Source organism: Cyanistes caeruleus, chromosome 18 (genome assembly GCF_971803275.1).
Source record: "Cyanistes caeruleus chromosome 18, bCyaCae1.hap1.1, whole genome shotgun sequence".
NCBI lineage: Eukaryota > Metazoa > Chordata > Aves > Passeriformes > Paridae > Cyanistes > Cyanistes caeruleus.
The window spans coordinates 2494023-2513275 of NC_141718.1; the positions used below are offsets into that span (position 1 = coordinate 2494023).

Genomic DNA, 19253 nt, shown 5'->3' on the forward strand with positions numbered 1-19253 from the left:
CCTCTGGTGCCTTTGTTGGAATCCCGTCGATGTCACCCTGCCTTCGGCGAAACCGAGCGCGTTCTAAATGACTTTGTATTCCTCACACACAGCAAACTCTGCGTTGCATCTTGTTAGCTAAAGCAATTGTAGCTCCTTGTTCTCAGAGCTGTTCCAGGGCTGTGCAGCTCCACACTCTGATCTCAGACAGGCTCGTTTGCATCACAGAAACAGGAACAGGCTCGTTGAAGCTGTCACTGTAACCTCCCATTCCTCCTGCTTTTGACACCACTGTTTTGACTCCCCGTGATGTGTGTGTGTGTCTGGCATAAGTAACTCATCATTCCCTGGCTGGGAAGCGGGAGAGCAGAGCCGTGCGTGTGCGCAGCTCCAGAGGGAACACGACAGCGCAGCGGGAGCAGGCGGAGGCTCAGCATCCTTTGGGAATGGTGTTCAGCACAGGAGCTGTCTCTGCCATGATGCCTTCGTTATTTGCCGTGGCAGGAAAGCAAAGTCTATGTGAAACCCGCTTTTCTTCCCCAAAAGTGGGAGCGTTTGCAGCTGCTCCCAGGCTGTGGCTGTGTCTGAGGGGCCTGGGAGCAGCTGCTCTGGTGCTGAGGATGGGGGGAGCAGCCCTGTTTTGGGGTCTCAGCAGTGCTGCGCTGGCACTGCCCTCAGAAGTGGCCTTGATGAGCCAGAGCTGTTGCACATGAGGATGTGGCAAGTACTGGCCACCACCTGGGGTTTTGGCAGGAGACTCTTGGATTTGCATTGTTCCTGACTCCAGGGCACTAAACTCTTTATCCAACCCAACTCTTCTGGTATCCATTTCTCCTACATGATTTATAGAACCTGTTCTGGTGCTTTTTAAAGAGTTTGCAAACACCCTCTTAAGGCACTGCTGGTACTGCCTTCAACCCTCTGCTTCTAATTATAATGAGATATCCCACCACAGCTGCCACTGGAATCTGTACAAGGTGGAGAGCAGGAAAGGAAAGGAATTTGCAGTTTCATGCTTTTGGGTGGGAATAGAAGCATCTCAGAAATCCTTGTGTGAACCAGGTTATCAGTGTTACACATCTGTCATTTCACTTTCTCAGATACAGACTGCAAAGAAGCAACACTCCCTATGTGGGGGTGGATTCCCAGGATATTCACCTGAGCATTTCTGCTGCTTCTTCTTCAGTGTCCAAGGAAAATATGAATTTAAATCTTTGTGTAAAACCTGTGCATTACACAACACAGAGGCGGAATTTTGCAAACAGATTTGACACCTGAGAGGGGGAGGAAAAGCTGGACATGTTGTATATAGTAGCAGCAACCACGGTTTTGACTCCTTAAAGAAAAAATATTTTGAGGAGATGGTGTGTAAATGAGCTCACCTGAAGCTTGGATTTGTGCATTTAAACGATGCCAGTGCAGTGGGGTCACTGTGGGTTGATTAGCACAATTCCTGCACTGAAAAGATAGAAATTATAACCACTGTCAATCACTAATCCAGGCTTTAATTATGAAAACACAGTGAGACTAAAGTTCAGACTTAATTTTCTGTTCTTGTCCCAGTTTACATTCTAGTGTCCTGAGAAATGACCCCACATCCAGGCGATCCAGCAGCTCCACGATGTTGGATGGAGGAAATATTGGGAAATTTGACTTTGAGATCACCGACTTCTTCCTCTTTGGTTCTCCCTTGGGTCTGGTGCTTGCACTGAGGAAAACTGTAATTCCAGCTCTTGACAGTAAGTCCTGGTGCAAACTGCTCCCTTGGAGGGTGGTGTAAGCACCTCCTGCTGCACTTGAGGAGTCTGGTTAAACCCAAACATTTCTGTATGATATTTATTGTGCCATAAAGAAGCAGATCTCCGTGTGCTCCATGCACCACTGATTACACCATTTCCAAAGAGGGAAGGTGCTGGGCAATTCTCGAGTCTGTAAATGTAATGAATTGTTTCAGTTGACTGAACCAGGAGATGATAAATCTTCTGCAATTTTGTAACCTGACAGTTGTCCTTTTCAGAGACAAATATTTAGAATATTCTAACAAGTAATATTTTGATACTTGAGGGATTTTTTTTTTTCTTTGTCTTTTTAGTCTTTCAGCTCAGACCAGCTTGTCAGCAGGTCTATAACCTGTTCCACCCTGCAGACCCATCTGCTTCACGCCTCGAGCCTCTTTTGGAGAGGAAGTTTTACCTTTTACCCCCCTTCAATATCCCCCGGTACCAGAGGTTCCCGCTGGGCGATGGCAACTCAGCTGTTTTGGGTAAGTCCCTCTGGATCCACATTAGCTGTTTAAAAGGTTACAGCCACATTTTACATGAAGTTATCAACGCAATTGGAAATGGTGAGAAAGAAAACTGGCCCTGTAGCATTAGCCCTGTTCCTGATTTACCAGAAAAAGAATTTTTTTCCAGTGAAATAAGTGCCTTGTGTGCTGTGTGCCCTCTGTTTGTCACACAAGGGCCTCCAGCTGCTGAGGGTCATGAGGTGGTGACCTCTCTGACAAGGCCTCTGTTTTACACCCAGACTGGTGCTTGTGATTGAGAGTGAATGAAATACAATGGAGTTGGCAGAATTTAGGACTTGGAGGGCCAGAGAAGACTGGAGGAAGCAGAGTCTACAGTGAGATGATGAGATGATTTACTTGTTTGCATCTCATTTGTTTAATATTTGAGTCATGCAGGACTAAATGAAAAAGAAAAGTATATCTAGAGCTGGCTAATTCTAGCGATCCTCTGCATCATTTTAAAGTTGAAAATCTAAAGAAGTGGCCTTTTACATGTGTCAGTGTCTTCCAGCATTGTAATTGCTCAATCCAGAGGTCTGATTTGTTAAATGGGCACAAATTAAACCCCATGTTTAATGAAGTGAATAAAATGCTTTCTGCAGGCCCCACTCACTTGTCAAATTTAGCCAAGATCTTGCTGCAACACTTTTTAAAAATGGATCCACCCACAACTGCATTTGTACCCAGGCCAGTTACAACAGCTCAGGGAATCTATAGCAACTTGAAGAGCAATTTGCTTTATGGGTGTATTCTAGGTATCAGCTGCAAGGGGCTTATTACACAAAAATTACAGCTAAATATCTTACCTTCTTTCTCTTAAATATATTCCAAAGCCTCTGTTCTCACTGAACCCAGAGGTAGAGGTCCCACTGACACTAAACCTGTGTTCTGGTTGTCATTCTGGACAGCAGCAGGAATATTAGAGCCTCCCTGGACCTCTGAGTTGGCTGTGTTTGGAGAGACACTTGCTATGCAGTGAGGTTAAACACCAATTAGCTCTCCTATGAGAAGGGCAGAGTGATTGCAAAACCTCCAGGTCTGAGCCTTGTTATTTTAAGAGATACTGCTCTGCCTTGATGAATAAAATGGACAAAAAACAACTTTGAATTCTCTTTTCCTGTAAGACAAAGTCCCTTCATTTGCTTATCAGAAAATAACAGGCCATTCCTTTCATTAGGGTCCCTGTTGTGATGGACACATTACCCAGAAGGACTAACCATGATTCACCAAGCTGCTCCTGAAGTTAGTGTTCACTGGAGGGCTCTCCACAAAAGTTAATTGCCGCTATAATTAAGCTGTATGTTTTGCTGATCATGTAAAATTCAGGTGCTCAGTTATAATTGGTTTTGTACAAAGCCTTGTGTAACATTGCTTGTGCACATCTCCTCATGCAGGTAGCTTTTTTTGGGAGTCCACAATTCAGAAAGCCTCTTGGGCTGTTTTTTCCCCCATTTTCCCATCTGTACTAAATTCTGGTCCCTGTTTCATTTCAGTGAACTTGCAGAGTAAAATCAAACTCACATCCCTGCTTACTCCTGTGCTTTGCACTGTGTAGGCTGTGAGTCTGATTCTTCCCTTACAGCATATTTTTTTCCACTCATAGTAAAAAAAGAGTTCTCTGGATGTGTTGTGTATTTATGGATTTGGCTTAGAAGGGGGTGAAGGTGCCTCCCTTTTGTTGTTGAAATGCCATCGTTGTGTTCTCCTCTGCTCCCAGTTAATCTCTGATGTTGGTCTGTTTGGAAATCACCCCTGTTTTGTTTCTTTTACTCTATTTGAAGGTTGTCTGTTCATTGAAGACTCATAATTAAGTGCTGGGGTGTAACTGTTTGTATGTTTAACACTTTGTGGCCGCATGTCTGTTGTTCTTTGTCCTTCTGTTATGTTTTTTTTTTCCCCATCTGCTTCTAGTTGAGACAATCCAGAACAATCCCATCCTCCTCATGGAAAGTAGCCCTCTGGGTGCTCTCCAGCACCAGGACAGCTTCATGGAAACAAGTATCCCCGTTCCCGTACTGAATTGGCAAGATGTTTCCAATAAAAGTGCTGGTTGTGCTGAGTGTGTGTAATCTACACTTCCGTATTGTCTGTGGTGTTGGGTTCTTGGGGTCCTTTTTTGGAGATCACACTGTTACCTCCTGGAGTTGAAATCTTGGTGCTGTGTCTCAGGCTGTGCCACACAAAACAACCTCTGGGGATCACACCTGGCTCTGGGAGAGCCACTGTGGAAAAGGGGCTTGGGGTTGGAAACTCTGTCCCGTTCTGGTGTTGATGCTGGGAAGGAGCTGCTGCCATGCACGGACTGGTTTGCTCCTTGCTGCTGGAGAGAGGCTGTGGCAGAGACAGTCCCTGGTGGTGCTGCTCGTGTGGCACTCACCAAGGGCAGGATTCACCAAGGGTGTGCTGCAGTGTGCAGCTCCCCAGCAGCCACAAATCACCATGCCCAGAAGTCCAGTTGATGTCCATGTCACACCAGTTTTTGTCCCTTTGAGCATTTCACGTTTGGACACTCGTTGTGGCTCTGCTGAACACAGCACTGAGGCTTTCAGACCCCAGGGTGGCTCTGTGTGTTGGTTAATTTAAATTAATTTCTTGTCTCCTGCCTTAAATGCAAAGTTTGATGCATTTGTTTTGCCTCATTTTCCATCATCAGTGCTGCATGGCCTCATTTATTCTGATTGTGGCTGGTGCTACATCTGCAATTTTGATGAGATTTGCCTTTGTTTTGTTTTTTTTCCTTCCCTGCGTGTCTCACTTGCCCATTCTCATTCCTTTCTCAGTGTTTTGCATTGAGAGCTGGGTTCTGCTGCCCTGTTTGTCTTTAACAAGCTGACCCTCACTGTCCTTGAGCAGTTTGGGCTGTTATGTGCTCATACAGGACGGCAACACTGCCGAGTTTCTGGGTGGTCTCTCCCTCTGTCCCCTGGAGGTGGAGAGGATTTTTGGGTGTGCAGTTGCCCTGTTGGCTGTGCTGTGAGGTTCTGTGATAAAGCAGAGGGAAAGGATTTGGTACTATTAATTAATCACTTTGGAGGTCCCTGATGAAATGCCATTTCACTGTGAGCTGATGCTGCCTGTGGTCAGGACAGAGCTTGTAGAAACATCCCTTGCCCATGGCAGGGGATGGAATTAGATGGTCTTTAAGGAGCCTTCCAACAAACCATTACAGCATTCTATGATTCTCTGCTTTTTACACTGTGGGACAAGAGCACAGTGTGTCCAAGCAGTTCTTGATGTGAGTGTAACAAGTGCTGAATTGGCCACTGGACTGCAGGGGATTTCCAAAATCACCAAAACTTGTGGACAGCAGAAATGTGTTGCTCTTTCTCTCAGGGCAGTGGCTGCAGAGTGCCCAGCACTGACAGGTGACTCCAGGGCCTGGCCTGTGCTGAGCAGCTGCCTGGCTTTTCTATGGTTTTTAATATTCTTGTTTTTATTGAACTGTACATACTTTTTGTTTGCTTTCAGTATTTCCCACTTTGGTGCAATAGCTCAGTCTCCAAATAGCACATATCAAAATCTGTCATTCAGGTACCCCAAGGACTTACCTGAGAGGATGGCTCAGGGATGTTCTCTTACAAGAACATTGATAAATGAGTTCAAAAAGAAAGAGTACCAAAAGGAGTATTAAATATTCATAGGTATTCCAAAACAAAGAATGTGATTTGGCTTCCCATGTCCACTCCCCTGGAAGTGCAATTAAACCTTGGGCCATGGCATGGGCTGTGCCATGATGTGGTTCCAGCAGCAGAAGGGGCATTGCTGGGAGGGTGCTCGGGGCATTGCTCCAGCCAAGCTCCTGTTCCTTGCCCTGAGTCAGCCCTGAGTCCCAGTGCCAAGTGCAGTAAACAAGGGCACATCTGTCCTTGCTGAGTGACACAGGAGCAGCCAATCTTGATACAGCTCCTGCTGCTGGACCTTCTGGCTTCACTCTGGCCTCCCCTTGGCTGTCAGGACCTGAGTTGTGCCTGGGGATGCTCCTCTGGAGTGCAGGAGGCTTCCCATAGCTCCAGTTAGGAACACCTGGCTGTCTGTGCCAGTGTGGCAGCATCTGTGACATCCCACCCTGGTCACCAAAATCCCCAAGAAAGCCCCTTTGGTGTCAGAGTTGCTGCACAAGAGACATGATGCAGAGAATACACAAATTCAGGAAATATGTTGTTAGGTTTGTGGGTTTTTTCTGCGAGTCAGGTCTCAGGATTTTCTTTGCAAGTTGCTGTCACTGCAGCTTTGGTGTGGAGGAAGCTTTTCTGAGTGGGTTGTAATGCATAAAACAGATTTTTCTCCACATTTCCCACCCTGCCTTTTCCTGGCCTTGATTTTTCTTAGAAACTGCCCTTTCTCAGGGACAGAGGGTGTGTAGCCTGGGGAAAGGGAGAAGCACAAGAGCAACCTGAGTGGGCAGGAGCAGGGGAGCGCTGCTGTCGGGTGGCACCTTGTCCCCTGCAGAGCAGATTCCTGCCACCAACGCAGGCAGTGCTGAACTGAACGGTTCAGTAATGCTGAAACACATCAGGCTTTAGCAGGAGTGGGAATTGTTCCTCTGGTGACACCAGGATGGGGCTGGAAGGGCTGCTGAGGTTGGGTGCTTTTGTTGCAAACTCATTATATTCCACAATCCCTGGTCAGGCCCAGGAAAACAAGATTGGCTAAAAAAGAGCAAGCCTAAAATCTCACTGTTTCTTCCTTTATTCACTCTCTGAGTGAATAAAGCTCAAAAAGGAGCTGAAGTTCAGACAGAGCTAAGTGAAGATGGACTAATGGAGTCAAAGCCAATCAAAGTCCCAGCAAAGGGAATGAGACCCTTTTCCCTTGAGATCTTTGTGGGGCTCAGTGCAGCTCCTGTTTTCCTCTTGGACTGCCTCTTCTTGCTCATGCTGGTGTTTGTGCAGTCAGAAAACAGCACTGGCCTGGTGGGACCAGCTGTGTTGTGGATCCTGGTCACAGCCCTGACAGCCAGCAGCTCGGGGCAAGCTGGAAATAGGGGGAAAGTGCTGTGAAAGTGATGCTGCTAATGGCCTTTCAGGCACAACGTGGGCTGTGTGTGCAGCTCATCATCAGGTCAGGCTCCTGCTAAGGCTCAGATCTCACAGTCCACAAAGCTTTTACACAGAGCAGCTTGTGGCCTGATTTTCCCTGCAGAGAACAGAACTCTTTTACTGACACTTAGCCACACATTTTCTGCTTCATACATTCCCTCTCCCTCAGCTGCAGCAGGATTTGTGTGGGCACAGACGCCGCTGCTGCGAACTGAGGGATTGGAGGGAGAAAATCAGTAGCCCCAAGCAAGAAAAGATTGGTATTAAAATAAACCAGTTGCTAAAACAACGCCCTGTGTCAGCCATGTGCTGGGATTAAATCCAGGGATATGTAAACAGGCTGGAATAGGTGGAGGATGTCAATGTGTGGGAGTAATGTGCTCACATTCCTTGGGGTATCTCCTGTCTGATACCTGGGAATAAATTCAGGTGCTGCTCTTCAAGTGCAGCAGGGATGGGCAACTTTAAAAACCATTGTGAATTGCTTTGCTTTTGCATGTTACTGCCACACTGGTGCTGCCTGCTGTGAGCATCAGGTGTTGGCATTACAAACCTCTGCCCTGCAGGAGCTTGGGATATCCCACTTAATTCAGCCTCATAGCATCCACACAGGGGTGGATGCTCTTGGCACTGTTACAGAGAGAAAATTGAAATGCAGGGAGTTTAGTGTGACTTTCAGCATCCCTCATTTTGCTGCTTCTGAGCATTTGAGGTCCTTTTTCCTCCCATCCATATATAAGATTCTTGTGAGCATGATTTTAAACCCTCCTTTCCGTATTTATGCACTAAAGGGTTTGGCCTAACTCGGTAAAACCTCAGGTTGGGATTTAAAAATCCAGACCTGCATGTTGTACCAAAAAAGCTCAGTTTTCATAGAGCCTGAGTGCTCCCTGATCTGCTGACTCTGATGGGAGATACAAGTGCTCAACACCAGACTCCCTTCAGTAGCCTTTTCTCCAGATTGATGAGTGTTGGCTGTATCCTTCAGCAGTAAAATACAAGTCCAAATTTAGTCCCTGCCAGGCATGAAGATGTTTTCTTGCTTTTAGCTTTTTAATAATGCTTCTATCTTGGAGACATTCATTTAAATTTAAATATCTCAAGAAAACAAACATCCCTTTCTAAGGTTGTTTTTTTGTTGTTTTCCTTACCTTGGTTATTTTGTCTCGATGTGAATATATAAAATTGTGTATATCCACATCTGTATGTATGACACATGCTTGTTATTGCTGCTTGAATAAGTCTGCGGGGGTTTTTCTTTGGATCTGGTTTTTGAGCTACTTACTTTGCTTCTCTCAATCAAAGACTGCTCCTCCAGCCACATGTCTCTGCCTGCTGTGCTGTTTGCTTTCTTTTCAAACCAGAGCTCCAATGAAATGTGGGGTGTTTCTGTTTCATTCCAATCAGCTCTGAAAGGTTTTTGCACCTACCAGCTTTGTTTGCCTCCTTCCTCCCCACCCCGAGTTCATCTTGCCCAGCCTCTGTCTGTTGGTCTAATATTTTGATTTCCCTGTTTCAACTTTGTAGCAGATGTTGTTCAGTCTCATGGTGCCGTCTTCATGGAAAACGCGTCCCTGTCCACCCCCATTTCAGCCCCTCAGTTCAGGGGCTTCCGGAGAGCCAGTGAGATCAGCATTGCCAGCCAGGTCTCAGGAATGGCAGACAGTTACACTGCTTCCAACATAGCCAACAGTAAGTGCTGCACCCCTCCGAGGCTCCGCTCTCACACCACGCTCCGGGCCGAGCAGCTTCTGTCCGTCCGTCTGTCCGGGGGGTGCTTCCCGTTCATAACCAAAAGCTTGGAATTATTCTCCCTTTGCACACTCAGTGCCGTGGGTTATCACATCCCCTGGAAGAACAGGTGATGGATTTGCTGGCCACGCAGGGACCACGGCTGTGTTATGCATGTTGGACCTTGCTGGTGATGAATCGTTCCAACAAAGATAATAATTGTAATAATTGCTGGCTCTGAGCACCCTTTGGCTGTTGTGTGAGGTGAGGGTTAATCCAGAGGGATTTCTGTGCTGCTGTGGTAAGTCATGCAGAACTGGTTGGGATCAGCACTTGACAGCAGATGGGTGATGCAGGATGTGGCTTGATGCAGATCCCTCAAACGTGACCCACAAAACCAGGGATGAGTAAACACCTCTGTACCACTGAAAGGTGAGGACAGATTGGTTCAGAACAGAACATTTATTACTTTGCATTAGAAATTCAGCTCTTCTGCAGCCCACAGGGCAGCTCCCAGTCAGTTACAACCCATTTCCCAGAGCCAAATGAGGAGTAAAAGGGATTTTTTATTTATTATTTTTCCCAAGACCTGTGTAACTTCCTAACATATACAGCGGAGAACAGACTCTTTTAAGTATAGAAGAACATACTTTATAATTGGCTTGGCCCCTTCTTTGTTTCAGCTCAGGTATGAGATGAATTCTGTGTCCTCATGGACCTCTGGTAACTCAGACCAAAAAAAAGGCTGAAAACTCAAAAAAAAACCAAAACAAAAACTAAAAAAAACCTTTTTTTAAAAAAAATCACACACCAAAAAAGCCCCACACCAAAAAACCCCACAAACCACCAATGCATATGAGAAAATCTTCAGCCCAAACTCTATTCTCAGAAGGTCCCAAAAATTTACAGATATATTCCTGGCACGGGTTGTGAATTACTCACTCCTTAATTAATTGCTGAGGTTAATAATGCTCCTGGAGGCAGGTATGAGTTGTTGAAGGTCTGTGGGGGCTGCTGTAACCTCCTGCCCTGTTTGAGGCAACACTCAGCAGCAGGACTGAAATACTTTCTCTGACAAATGAGGTTTTTCTGCTCAAAGTGTATCTGAGAGCCGACACCGCGCTCCCCGCGTGCGTCCTTTTACTTGTCCTGACATCCTGCCAAGCACTGCTAAATAGGAATCTGCTTGGGAGCAGCTCCTGAGGGAGAAGGTGTTTGTTTTGTGCTGCTTTCCCACCCATGGGGAGCTGCAGGGCTGGCACTCCATGGTGGTTCATGGGGAGGTTTTTGCTGGGGTGATGCCCCAAGGCCAGTGTGTCCCATGGAGAGATCTTGTCCCGAGCTACAGCAGGGTCAGGTCACACAACACTCACCTGTGCTTTCCCTGTGCTCTCCCACCTTGTGCAGCTTCTGCTTTGTGTAATTTATTCCTCCACACAGCCATCAAAGCCTGAGATCGGGGGGAAGAGTCTTCCCTCTACTCTGAGTATCCCTCGAGCTCCGGCTCGGTCTTTGCTGCTCTTGCTCTCAGCCTCGTTGGTGTGGTGGTAACGTGGAGCCGTGGCACTGAGGGCTGGATGTGATCCATGCTTATCCCCAGGGAGAGCTGGAGGAAGGTTGGAGGGACAGTGCAAAACCACAGCTCCCTTCCAGGAGCCTCCCTAGGGTGTAGCTCCCCTGGTACCGTGAGTTTGTGGAGGATGAAATCAGTGTGTGCCATAATAATAAGTGATTTCTGCTTTTTTTTTTATATATTTTATTTTTCCTTTTAGAAACCAAACACCACCTTAATCATTGTAGGGGGTTTAGCCTTCTGTCCCAACTTGCCCTCCCTCACAAATCCCCTACCCAAACCTCGTTCAGGAGGCGTAGGCAGCATAAACACGAAATCCCTGCCAGGGGAAGGAAGCTCAAAGGGCCACGGAGCCGGGCTGCAGGCTGTGCTCTTCGGATACCAGACCTGGACATCAAGACAGGTATTCTGGAGAGATCCACTCCTGTCAGCCTCCTCTCTCATTTGATAGTCACAGAACTTCACAACAAACCTCTGCGCTTTCACTGAAGCACTTGCAGCTTCTGATTGCATCTTAACAAGTATTTCTGTCACTTTACCCTGAAGATCCATCATAACACCGCTAACAACTTGGCAGGAGCAGCAATTCTTCTGGGCAGAGCTGAGGGGACAACGCTTCTGCCTCCACCGCTGTCTTTTGAGCATGGAAGAGTCAATCCTGTCTGCTTCCTGTAAAGAATCTGAAATTACCCAAGCTGGGGCCTTGCATGAGGAATGAAAGTTGGGACATGACCAGGAGCTGTCAGTTTGGAAGGCAGGGAATCAGAAGTGGAGGAGGAGGTCCTCGCAGCCTGTGAGCTCTGGAAAAGCCACACTGATCTGTCAAACCTTGCTCCTCCTTCCCATGGCTCTTCAGAAAAGCAGGGACTATCAGGATGAGGGTGGCCAGGCACCTGTGCTGAATCCACATCCCTCTGCATTTGCTGTGGTGGGAACTCAGTGCATGTCTCTGGAAGGAGCTGCTGGATCCATCTTTTCAGTTCAGCATCTGTGCTCGTCACCAGCCCGATTTCCCTTTGCAGAGGGGTGTGTTGGATTAAACCTGCCAGCTTTCCTGGAAGTCCTTAAAAAGGGAGCATTGTCACAGAGACAAACCAAGCTTGAGGAAGCCCTTGTCAAAGGCCCAGCTTGAATCCTGCATGCAAACACAAACAAAATTCTTCTGCTGCTCTCTTGATCTCCATCTTTTCTTTCCTTGGCTGCTTTTCTGGGCTGGAGGGCACAGGCATTGAGAACTCCTTGCTGCTGGGAAAGCAGCCCATGGCTTTGGGGTCTGAGGCTTTGGACTGAGACCTTCTCATTTCCAGGGGTTGGGGCAGGACGTGTGTGTGGGCAGAGTTCAGGGCAGCTGAGGTGTGGGGGTGTCCCGGGGTGAAGGGTGGCTGCCAGACACTTGTGTGTGAGTTGTTGGCTCCCTGAGGGAGAATCTTGTCTGTTTTGTTTGTATTCTTGTCCCCCACAAAATCCCAGTGTGGTTTTTTTGTCCCCCCATGCAATGAAGTCTCAATACTCCCAGGTACTTTTGTTGTCCACCACAGAGGCTGTGCCCCTGGGAAGGCTGGGCTGCACTTCTCGGCTGCCTGTACCATGGTAGCCCAGGAGGGCAATAAGGATCTTTTGGGGACTACCAGTCCCATCAGCACGTGCCATATTCCCTGCCTGTGGTGCCTTTTAGCATCCTGTGGATTCCCAGTATTCAGTCCTCTTTAGTGTGGCAAATACCTGGATGCAATTCCCTGGTGAAAGCTGAAGGAGTTGGAAGCAGGGCCGGAGGTGGGCAGAGTGCACCCATCCTTCCTCCCACAGCTCCAGGGAGATGCGTTGCTGTCTTTGTATTTTGGCTCATTGAACAGGAGCCTTGAGCCCCTTCCCTGGGGTCTGGACTAACAGCAAATTAACCTGTCCTCCAGTGCCTTCCTCTTTGCTTAAACAAGGGAGAGCTCCCTGCTGCTGGCCGTGTGTTCCTCCCTTGGTGTGAGCAAACACCGAGCCCTGGCTCGGTTGTTCCCCCAGAGCAGCGGGACCAGCCAGGGAGCAGCCACCTGGCATACCTGGAGCAAGGAGCCAGAGCCCTGAATTCCCTTTTGTGAAGCCCTTTTGTCTGAAGGAGTGTTTTGCTTCTGTAGTTGCTGCCAAGTGGTGGGGAACCAAACGGATCGACTACGCCCTGTACTGCCCCGATGCCCTGACAGCTTTCCCGACGGTGGCTCTGCCTCACCTCTTCCACGCCAGCTACTGGGAGTCCACGGATGTCGTCTCCTTCCTGCTCAGACAGGTACAGTCATCCTCTCTCTCTGATCTCCCTTGGGTGAAAAATGCTTTGGGCTCTTTGTTTTTCCCAGTGTGCCTTCCATAAGGTTTGTTGATGCATAGAGGTGAAAAAATACCCTTTGCCCCTGCAGATCCATTTTTCTTCCCTTCTTTTTTTTGAACTCACCTGTGGTGTTGGTGGAGCTGCACACATCCGAACTTCATGGATGTGCTGTCACACCTGCTTGGTTTGGGGCTGGGTTTATCATCAGAGCAGGTTTCAGATGGGCTCACTGGGGATACATGGAGAGAGCCCAGGGCAGTTTCCTTTCAGATCCATGGTGGCAAAGGTCAGTGTTTCTTGAAGTGATCTGTGCTCTGTGTGTGCCAGGTCAGATCTCAAGTCTGAAACTGAAACTTCTCAAAGGATAAATTAAACCAGCACCAGATACAATAAAACCGAAGGGGAGGTTTTATATTAATTCAGCATGAATTCATAGGCAGAATGCAGTTCTCCATTTTGCATTTCTAAGTTATTGTTGTCTCCTCTAGGAACTCATTGGGATTTAGTTCTCATTCCTGCAGCACAAAACAGTTCTAGGGCCAGGAGAATGGGGATTGCTGGTGTCTGGAGTCTGACACCTCGGATTTTATCAACCTATATTTGGCCTAAAATTCAAATTTACTGTCTAAAATGTGTTTTTCCCTAAAAGAAATATTTTCCCTTCAGTTCCTTGGGGATGAGGGGGAGTTATTTGGCTTAAAAAATATGAACTCCCCAGGGAACAACACTTAGAGCATGGAGCTGGAAAAAACAAAACTCAAAGCAACTCTGTGGTTTGTGTTGCCCACTTCAGCACTGGGTTTGCTTTGTGTTAGCTCAGCTGTTAAACCCTCCCCGTTCTCCTCCAGCCTCCTCTGCTGCAGCTCTGTTATTTATGATTCTGTTGGCAAACTTTCTTTTCAGTGTTATCTTCCAAGCAGTGTGAGAACCATAAACAACAGCACCGGTGGCAGCTGAGCAGTGCTGATAATCCAGTGAGACCCTTCTCTTCCCAGGCTCTGCCTGAACACTCCTGGCTGGATGGTCCCACATCAAACCCAGCCTAACAGGGCTGGAAAGAAGAGAGAGCTCTCACTGTGCATGAGGGAGAAGAGTCATGACAGTCTCATACACAAAATGTTCCACTTGGGAAATAGCCAGTTACTCAGCCCAAACCTGGCTCTGTAGCACTGTGTGGTGTTTCAAACCTCGTGGCTTGGGTACCTGGAGGTACCTCTCCATCCATTCTAAACCTGCTGGTGGCTGCCTGGGTAGTCTGGCACCTCCTTGCCCAGTGCCTGTCTGTTCACTCCTCTTTGCCTTGAGACCAGGGATTTTCTCATCTTTTGTCTTCTTGCTGTCCTTTGCCAGTACCACACAACTGCTTCCCCTAATAAGGACTTGATTCTAATGGCCTTTGAAAGTCATCTCTGGACAAAATGTAAAAAGAAGCTGTTGAATAGTTTTAGTCTCCAAAGATAAAATCTTGTTAAAACAAGCCCAGATAGGATTCAGAATACATTCCTGATTTAAATAATTTTCAGTAAAATTTGTTATTTTGTTTACATTGGATTTCCATGAGCTCCCACCCCAGCAAGCTCATCCTCCCTGGGGTCCTTTTTCAATTTCCCTGGATGAAAACCAGCTTCAGTTCTGCAGAGAGCTGGCCTGTGTCAGCCAAGCTCAGCTGGAGAGCTGCTGACCTCACAGAGAATGTTCAGGACCTTGTAAAAGAGCCCACATTTAGGAGGCTTCTTAATTTTTTGGTCACTAAAGTCTGCTGGCAGTTTTGGAGTTCTGTGTGCAGTGTCACCTCCCAGTCCTGCAGTGCTGTGAGTCTTTGAGGTGTCCCCCAGCCTTTGGGTGTTATTCTTCCTTTTCCATTCTAGAGGTTAAGAGCAACCTAGGTAGGATTTAACCCTCTTTATGTTTCTGCCTCCCATCTCTGTCCATGGCCTGGTGACAGGCAGGAATTGTCCTGCAGAACTGGGTGGTTGGCAGTGACATCCCACCAGCACCAAGTCCTGGAGTTCTGTCAGCCTTGGATTTGGGGCCAGGATGGACAGACAGCCTGGGCTCTGCCCCACATGCAGCCAAGCCAGACCCCGTGTGCCTCCACAGGGGTGAAATCAGTGAGAGGAGCAGAAGCCATGGGACAAGAGGTGGAAATTTCAGTAGGAATTAGAAATGAGCTGAAGGAATGGCATCTGTCAGCATGTGGCCAGTCAGAGCAGCTGGTGCTGGATCTGTTATGGAATGGGGGAAGGCTCGTGGTCCCTTGCAGACTGTGGGAAGAGATAATGAATCCCTGCAGGAAGGGCAGGTCTCTTAGTGGGGAGCTCATCCTGCTGTGTTTGAGTCAGTTTGGTACCTCCTGACAGTCCAAAAAACCTGCATCCCAGCCAGGATTAAGTCAGTGCTGGCCACAGGCTTTGCCAGTGCAGAAAAGGCCACTTGTCCTGTCAAACCTGCGAGCTGACAAGCCAAACACCCAGCAGCAAACTCAGGGTCATCTCTCCAGGCATTGCCCTTCCTCACCACTGGCGCAGGAGATGCAGAACAGCCAGGCAGGAGGAGAGGGCTGATGGCTGGATCTGTCCTCCTGCAGGTGATGAGACACGAGAACTCGAGTGTTTTGGAGCTGGATGGGAAGGAGGTGTCTGTCTTCACCCCGTCCAAGCCCCGTGAGAAGTGGCTCCGCAAGAGGACGAACGTGAAGCTCCGGGTAAGGGGGGTTTTGGGGCTGCACAGGCTGCTCTGAGGGCATGGCACAGGCAGAAGGTTGTGTTGCACTGCTGGGCTGTTTTAATGGTTATATCCTACCTGGGTGCTTGTAAAAGAGCAGCCCTAAAGATGTGTGTGTCAGCAAGGTCTTCTCTTGACCTTGAGTCTCTAAAACAGGAAACATTGGCTGTGGGTAGGGAACGAGTCAGAATGGAGCATCTTTCAACCTCCAATAATACCAGTTCTCATCTCAGTAAATGCCCTTTGCTCCCAGCAAAGTCTTCACTTTCTGAGAGGGCAATTCTGTGCTAGAACTGAAACAAGATCAGCAGATTTCTCTGGCAGCTGTGTGTATTTCCTCTTAATTCCGAAGTGTGAGAGTTAATAGAGAGTTTCAGAATTGCACATACAACCTGCCATGGAAATTGGCTCTCAAAGCATTCCAATCCACCCATGAGTTCAGGGCACAGAGCTTCACCTCTGCCACAGGTCAGATTCTTTCCCAGAGCTGAGGGTGGAGTGGAGGGGGGAAATGGCACAGAGAAACCCATGCTCCAATTTGTCCAGTTATATTTGGCATTTCCCTGTGAGGTTATCCACTGCTGAAAACTGTTTATTTTTTTTCCTCCTCCCCTCTTGCCTCGTGCAGAATGTCACAGCCAACCACAGGATCAACGACACCATTGCTAATGAGGATGGGCCCCAGACCTTAACTGGGAGGTTCATGTATGGTCCATTAGACATGGTCACCCTCACAGGAGAGAAGGTACCGTGTGTGCTGGGGGGTTGTCACCATGTGGTGACAGTGGTGGGACAGAGGCAGCGCTGGTCAGTTCTCCCTTGGTTCCTGCTGGGGTTTGCTGCCCTTATGTCCTGGCCAGGTTCTCCTGCTCAGACTTGTGGGTGCCTTCCACCAGGAATATGATTTGTCAGGAGGTCTCACCACCGAGGTTCCATTCCAGCCCCTGATGTTCGGGTGCTGCCCAGCTCAGATCCCTGAAGTGCAGAGGGTGGGAGCAGGACCAGCCCCGCTGCCACCCAAGGGGGCCCTGGGGGGATGTCCCAGTGCTTGGCCTGTCCTGCTGGGTGTGACACAGCCTCACTGTCCCCAGGTGGACATCCACATCATGACCCAGCCACCGTCGGGGGAGTGGGTGTACTTTGACACGGAGATCAGCAACAGCAGTGGCAGGATTTCCTACGTCATCCCCGAGGAGCGGCGCCTGGGCATTGGCGTCTACCCCGTCAAGATGGTGGTCAGGTGAGAGGGGCCTGGGGCTTGCAGGAGGAGCAGAGAGGAATTGGATGGCTGTAGAACATCATCCCTCCTGTTGCTGGGTGGGTTCAGCAACAGGAACAAAGCCAGCAACTGAGACAAAGCCATTCGTACTCTGCAGCTGTGAGGGGAAAACCCACATTTTATTCTGGCTCCTGCATCACCACCAGCACGGGAATTGAGCTCCCACTGCAGGAGCAGGTCTTCTGCACCACAGGGCCTCATGGCCATCTGCAAAACTGCACGACTGAGCATATTTTAAAGACCATAAACTTGTCCTTGAGGGACAGGTTTTTGTACTCGTGATGATTCACAGCCCAGGGGCTCCTGCTCAGCTCCATTTGCTGGTGTTGGGCTCTGGGAGGGGGAGGAAGGGAGGGTGGTGAACCCAGCAATGGTTTTCTGGGGGTAACTCTCGAGTCTCTGCTGCCAAGGAGTGCTAATCCATCCCCACTTGAACACAGAGACCCTCAGACAGTGCCTGTCGCTGCTCTAACCAAGGGTGGCATTACTATTGCAGCCTTTGGGTCAGATGTGGGAGCTGCTTTGGGCTCGTGGTGCTCCGCAGGTCTTGGTGATGCCTTCTGGATATTTTGATGCCTCTAAGCACCTGCATCCCTTCCCTCAGGGGTGACCACACGTTTGCTGACAGCTACATCACGGTGCTGCCGAAGGGGACGGAGTTTGTGGTGTTCAGCATCGACGGCTCCTTCGCAGCCAGCGTGTCCATCATGGGCAGCGACCCCAAAGTCCGCGCCGGGGCCGTGGACGTTGTAAGGTCAGGGTGGGGCCCGGGGCAGTGGATCTGACATTGGCCTTGCTCTGCAATCCACTGACCTGTGCCTTTCCTTCCAGGCACTGGCAAGACCTTGGCTACCTCATTATCTATGTCACGGGCCGCCCTGACATGCAGAAGCAGAGGGTGGTGGCATGGTTAGCACAGCACAACTTCCCCCACGGGATCGTGTCCTTCTGCGATGGGCTCGTTCACGACCCGCTGCGGCACAAGGCCAACTTCCTGAAATCCCTCATCACCGACGTAAGCCTGGCTCCGCTGAAATAGCATCGTGGCACGGGTTTAGATTGCTCCTCGTCCAACCTCCACTGTCAGCAGCAGTCTCTTGGCAGCAATGTGACCTGCAGTGGAAGATGAATCTGTTCATTTTATTTTCATCCCCTTATTGCTCTACAAAAGTGTCTGTGCTGTTAAATTGTGTTGCCTCTGCTCTGCACTGTTCCATTTCATCACTGCTCCTCAAACCCCTAATGGAACAGAGGCAGTAGAGCCTCCCTTCCCCCCACGGGCACTTTTTTCTCCTGCTTGGTGACTTTTTGGCTGCCTGTGCTGGAGACAGCAGGACTGAGAGGGGATTGAGCTGCTGCAGAAATGGCTTCGCTGGGAGACTCCACAGAGATCTTCCAGGCATTTGACCCTTGGGAGGCCCTGATGTTGCTCAGCCCAGAGCCTCAGGGAAGCTCCAAATACAACGAAGTGTTTTGTGTCTGGCAGGTGAAGGATCTGCCAGTATCCCAAGCACTTGCCCTGTTTTATTAGCAGGAAAAGCCTGTCCTTAACTTTCTTGGGTTCCCTTTTTTGGTCTGAGTGGCAGTGGAGGGAGCAGCTGGCCCTCAGTTGCTCTCTTGTCCTCCACAAGTTTGGGACCAGGGTCAGAAATTCTCTTCCCAGCCCCTGCTCCAGCCTGCTACAGAAGGGGTTGTCCAGGAGATGCTCTCTGCTTGAAGTAGAGGCAGAGGTATGCCTGAAAAGCAGCAGGTTTTGCTGCCTGTCCCTTCTCCCTCTGGCCAGCAGGTAACAGCAGCTTGGCTGTGGAGGGGAACATTCCTGGCTAATGATTCCTGCACAGGTTTGCAGCTCCTCTCCCCCCAGGTGACAGCAGGGAAGTGTGCAGCATCCTTGCCCCCTGCAGACCTCAAGGGAAGGCTGTGGATGAGCAAGTGGAGATCTGCTCTTGTATCGCTGTCACTCCTCTTGTCATGGCCTGTAAACATCCCCAGCTCTGTTAATTAGCGCTTCCCTGGGTGGTTCATTATCCAGCTGGGAATTTGAATTAGTTCCAGTGACCTGACATTCCCACAAATGCTATTGGAAAACCCAAAGGCCATCGTGCTGAGCAGCATGGGGTGCCTGTGTGTTGTGACCCTGTGCTGTTTCTGTCCCCCAGCTGCACATGAGGATCCACGCGGCGTACGGATCCACCAAGGACATCTCCGTGTACAGCTCCATCAGCCTCCCGCCCACACACATCTACATCGTTGGTCGACCCACCAAGAAGCTGCAGAGCCAGTGTCAGGTAGGACACGAGGACTTCCCGTGGGAGGGAGGTGGGAAT

The 19253-nt window shown here is 49.0% G+C and overlaps 1 protein-coding gene across 21 annotated transcripts in view; it reads left to right on the forward strand.

Annotated features, from left to right (window-relative positions):
* PITPNM2 (phosphatidylinositol transfer protein membrane associated 2) overlaps positions 1–19253 on the forward strand; it is a 124394-nt gene that overhangs the window by 100735 nt on the left and 4406 nt on the right. For 8 of the 21 annotated variants that reach the window (XM_086855279.1, XM_086855278.1, XM_086855285.1 and 5 more), the window contains 10 exons: positions 1543–1718; positions 2072–2242; positions 8833–8997; positions 12736–12884; positions 15511–15627; positions 16276–16392; positions 16739–16887; positions 17531–17680; positions 17758–17941; positions 19086–19214. In XM_086855279.1, coding sequence (XP_086711405.1) covers positions 1543–1718; positions 2072–2242; positions 8833–8997; positions 12736–12884; positions 15511–15627; positions 16276–16392; positions 16739–16887; positions 17531–17680; positions 17758–17941; positions 19086–19214 — 1507 coding nt within the window. Of the gene's footprint in view, positions 1–1542; positions 1719–2071; positions 2243–4177; positions 4328–8832; positions 8998–12735; positions 12885–15510; positions 15628–16275; positions 16393–16738; positions 16888–17530; positions 17681–17757; positions 17942–19085; positions 19215–19253 lie in introns of all 21 variants that reach the window. The other 13 variants (XM_086855288.1, XM_086855287.1, XM_086855293.1 and 10 more) reach the window with 2 other exon arrangements.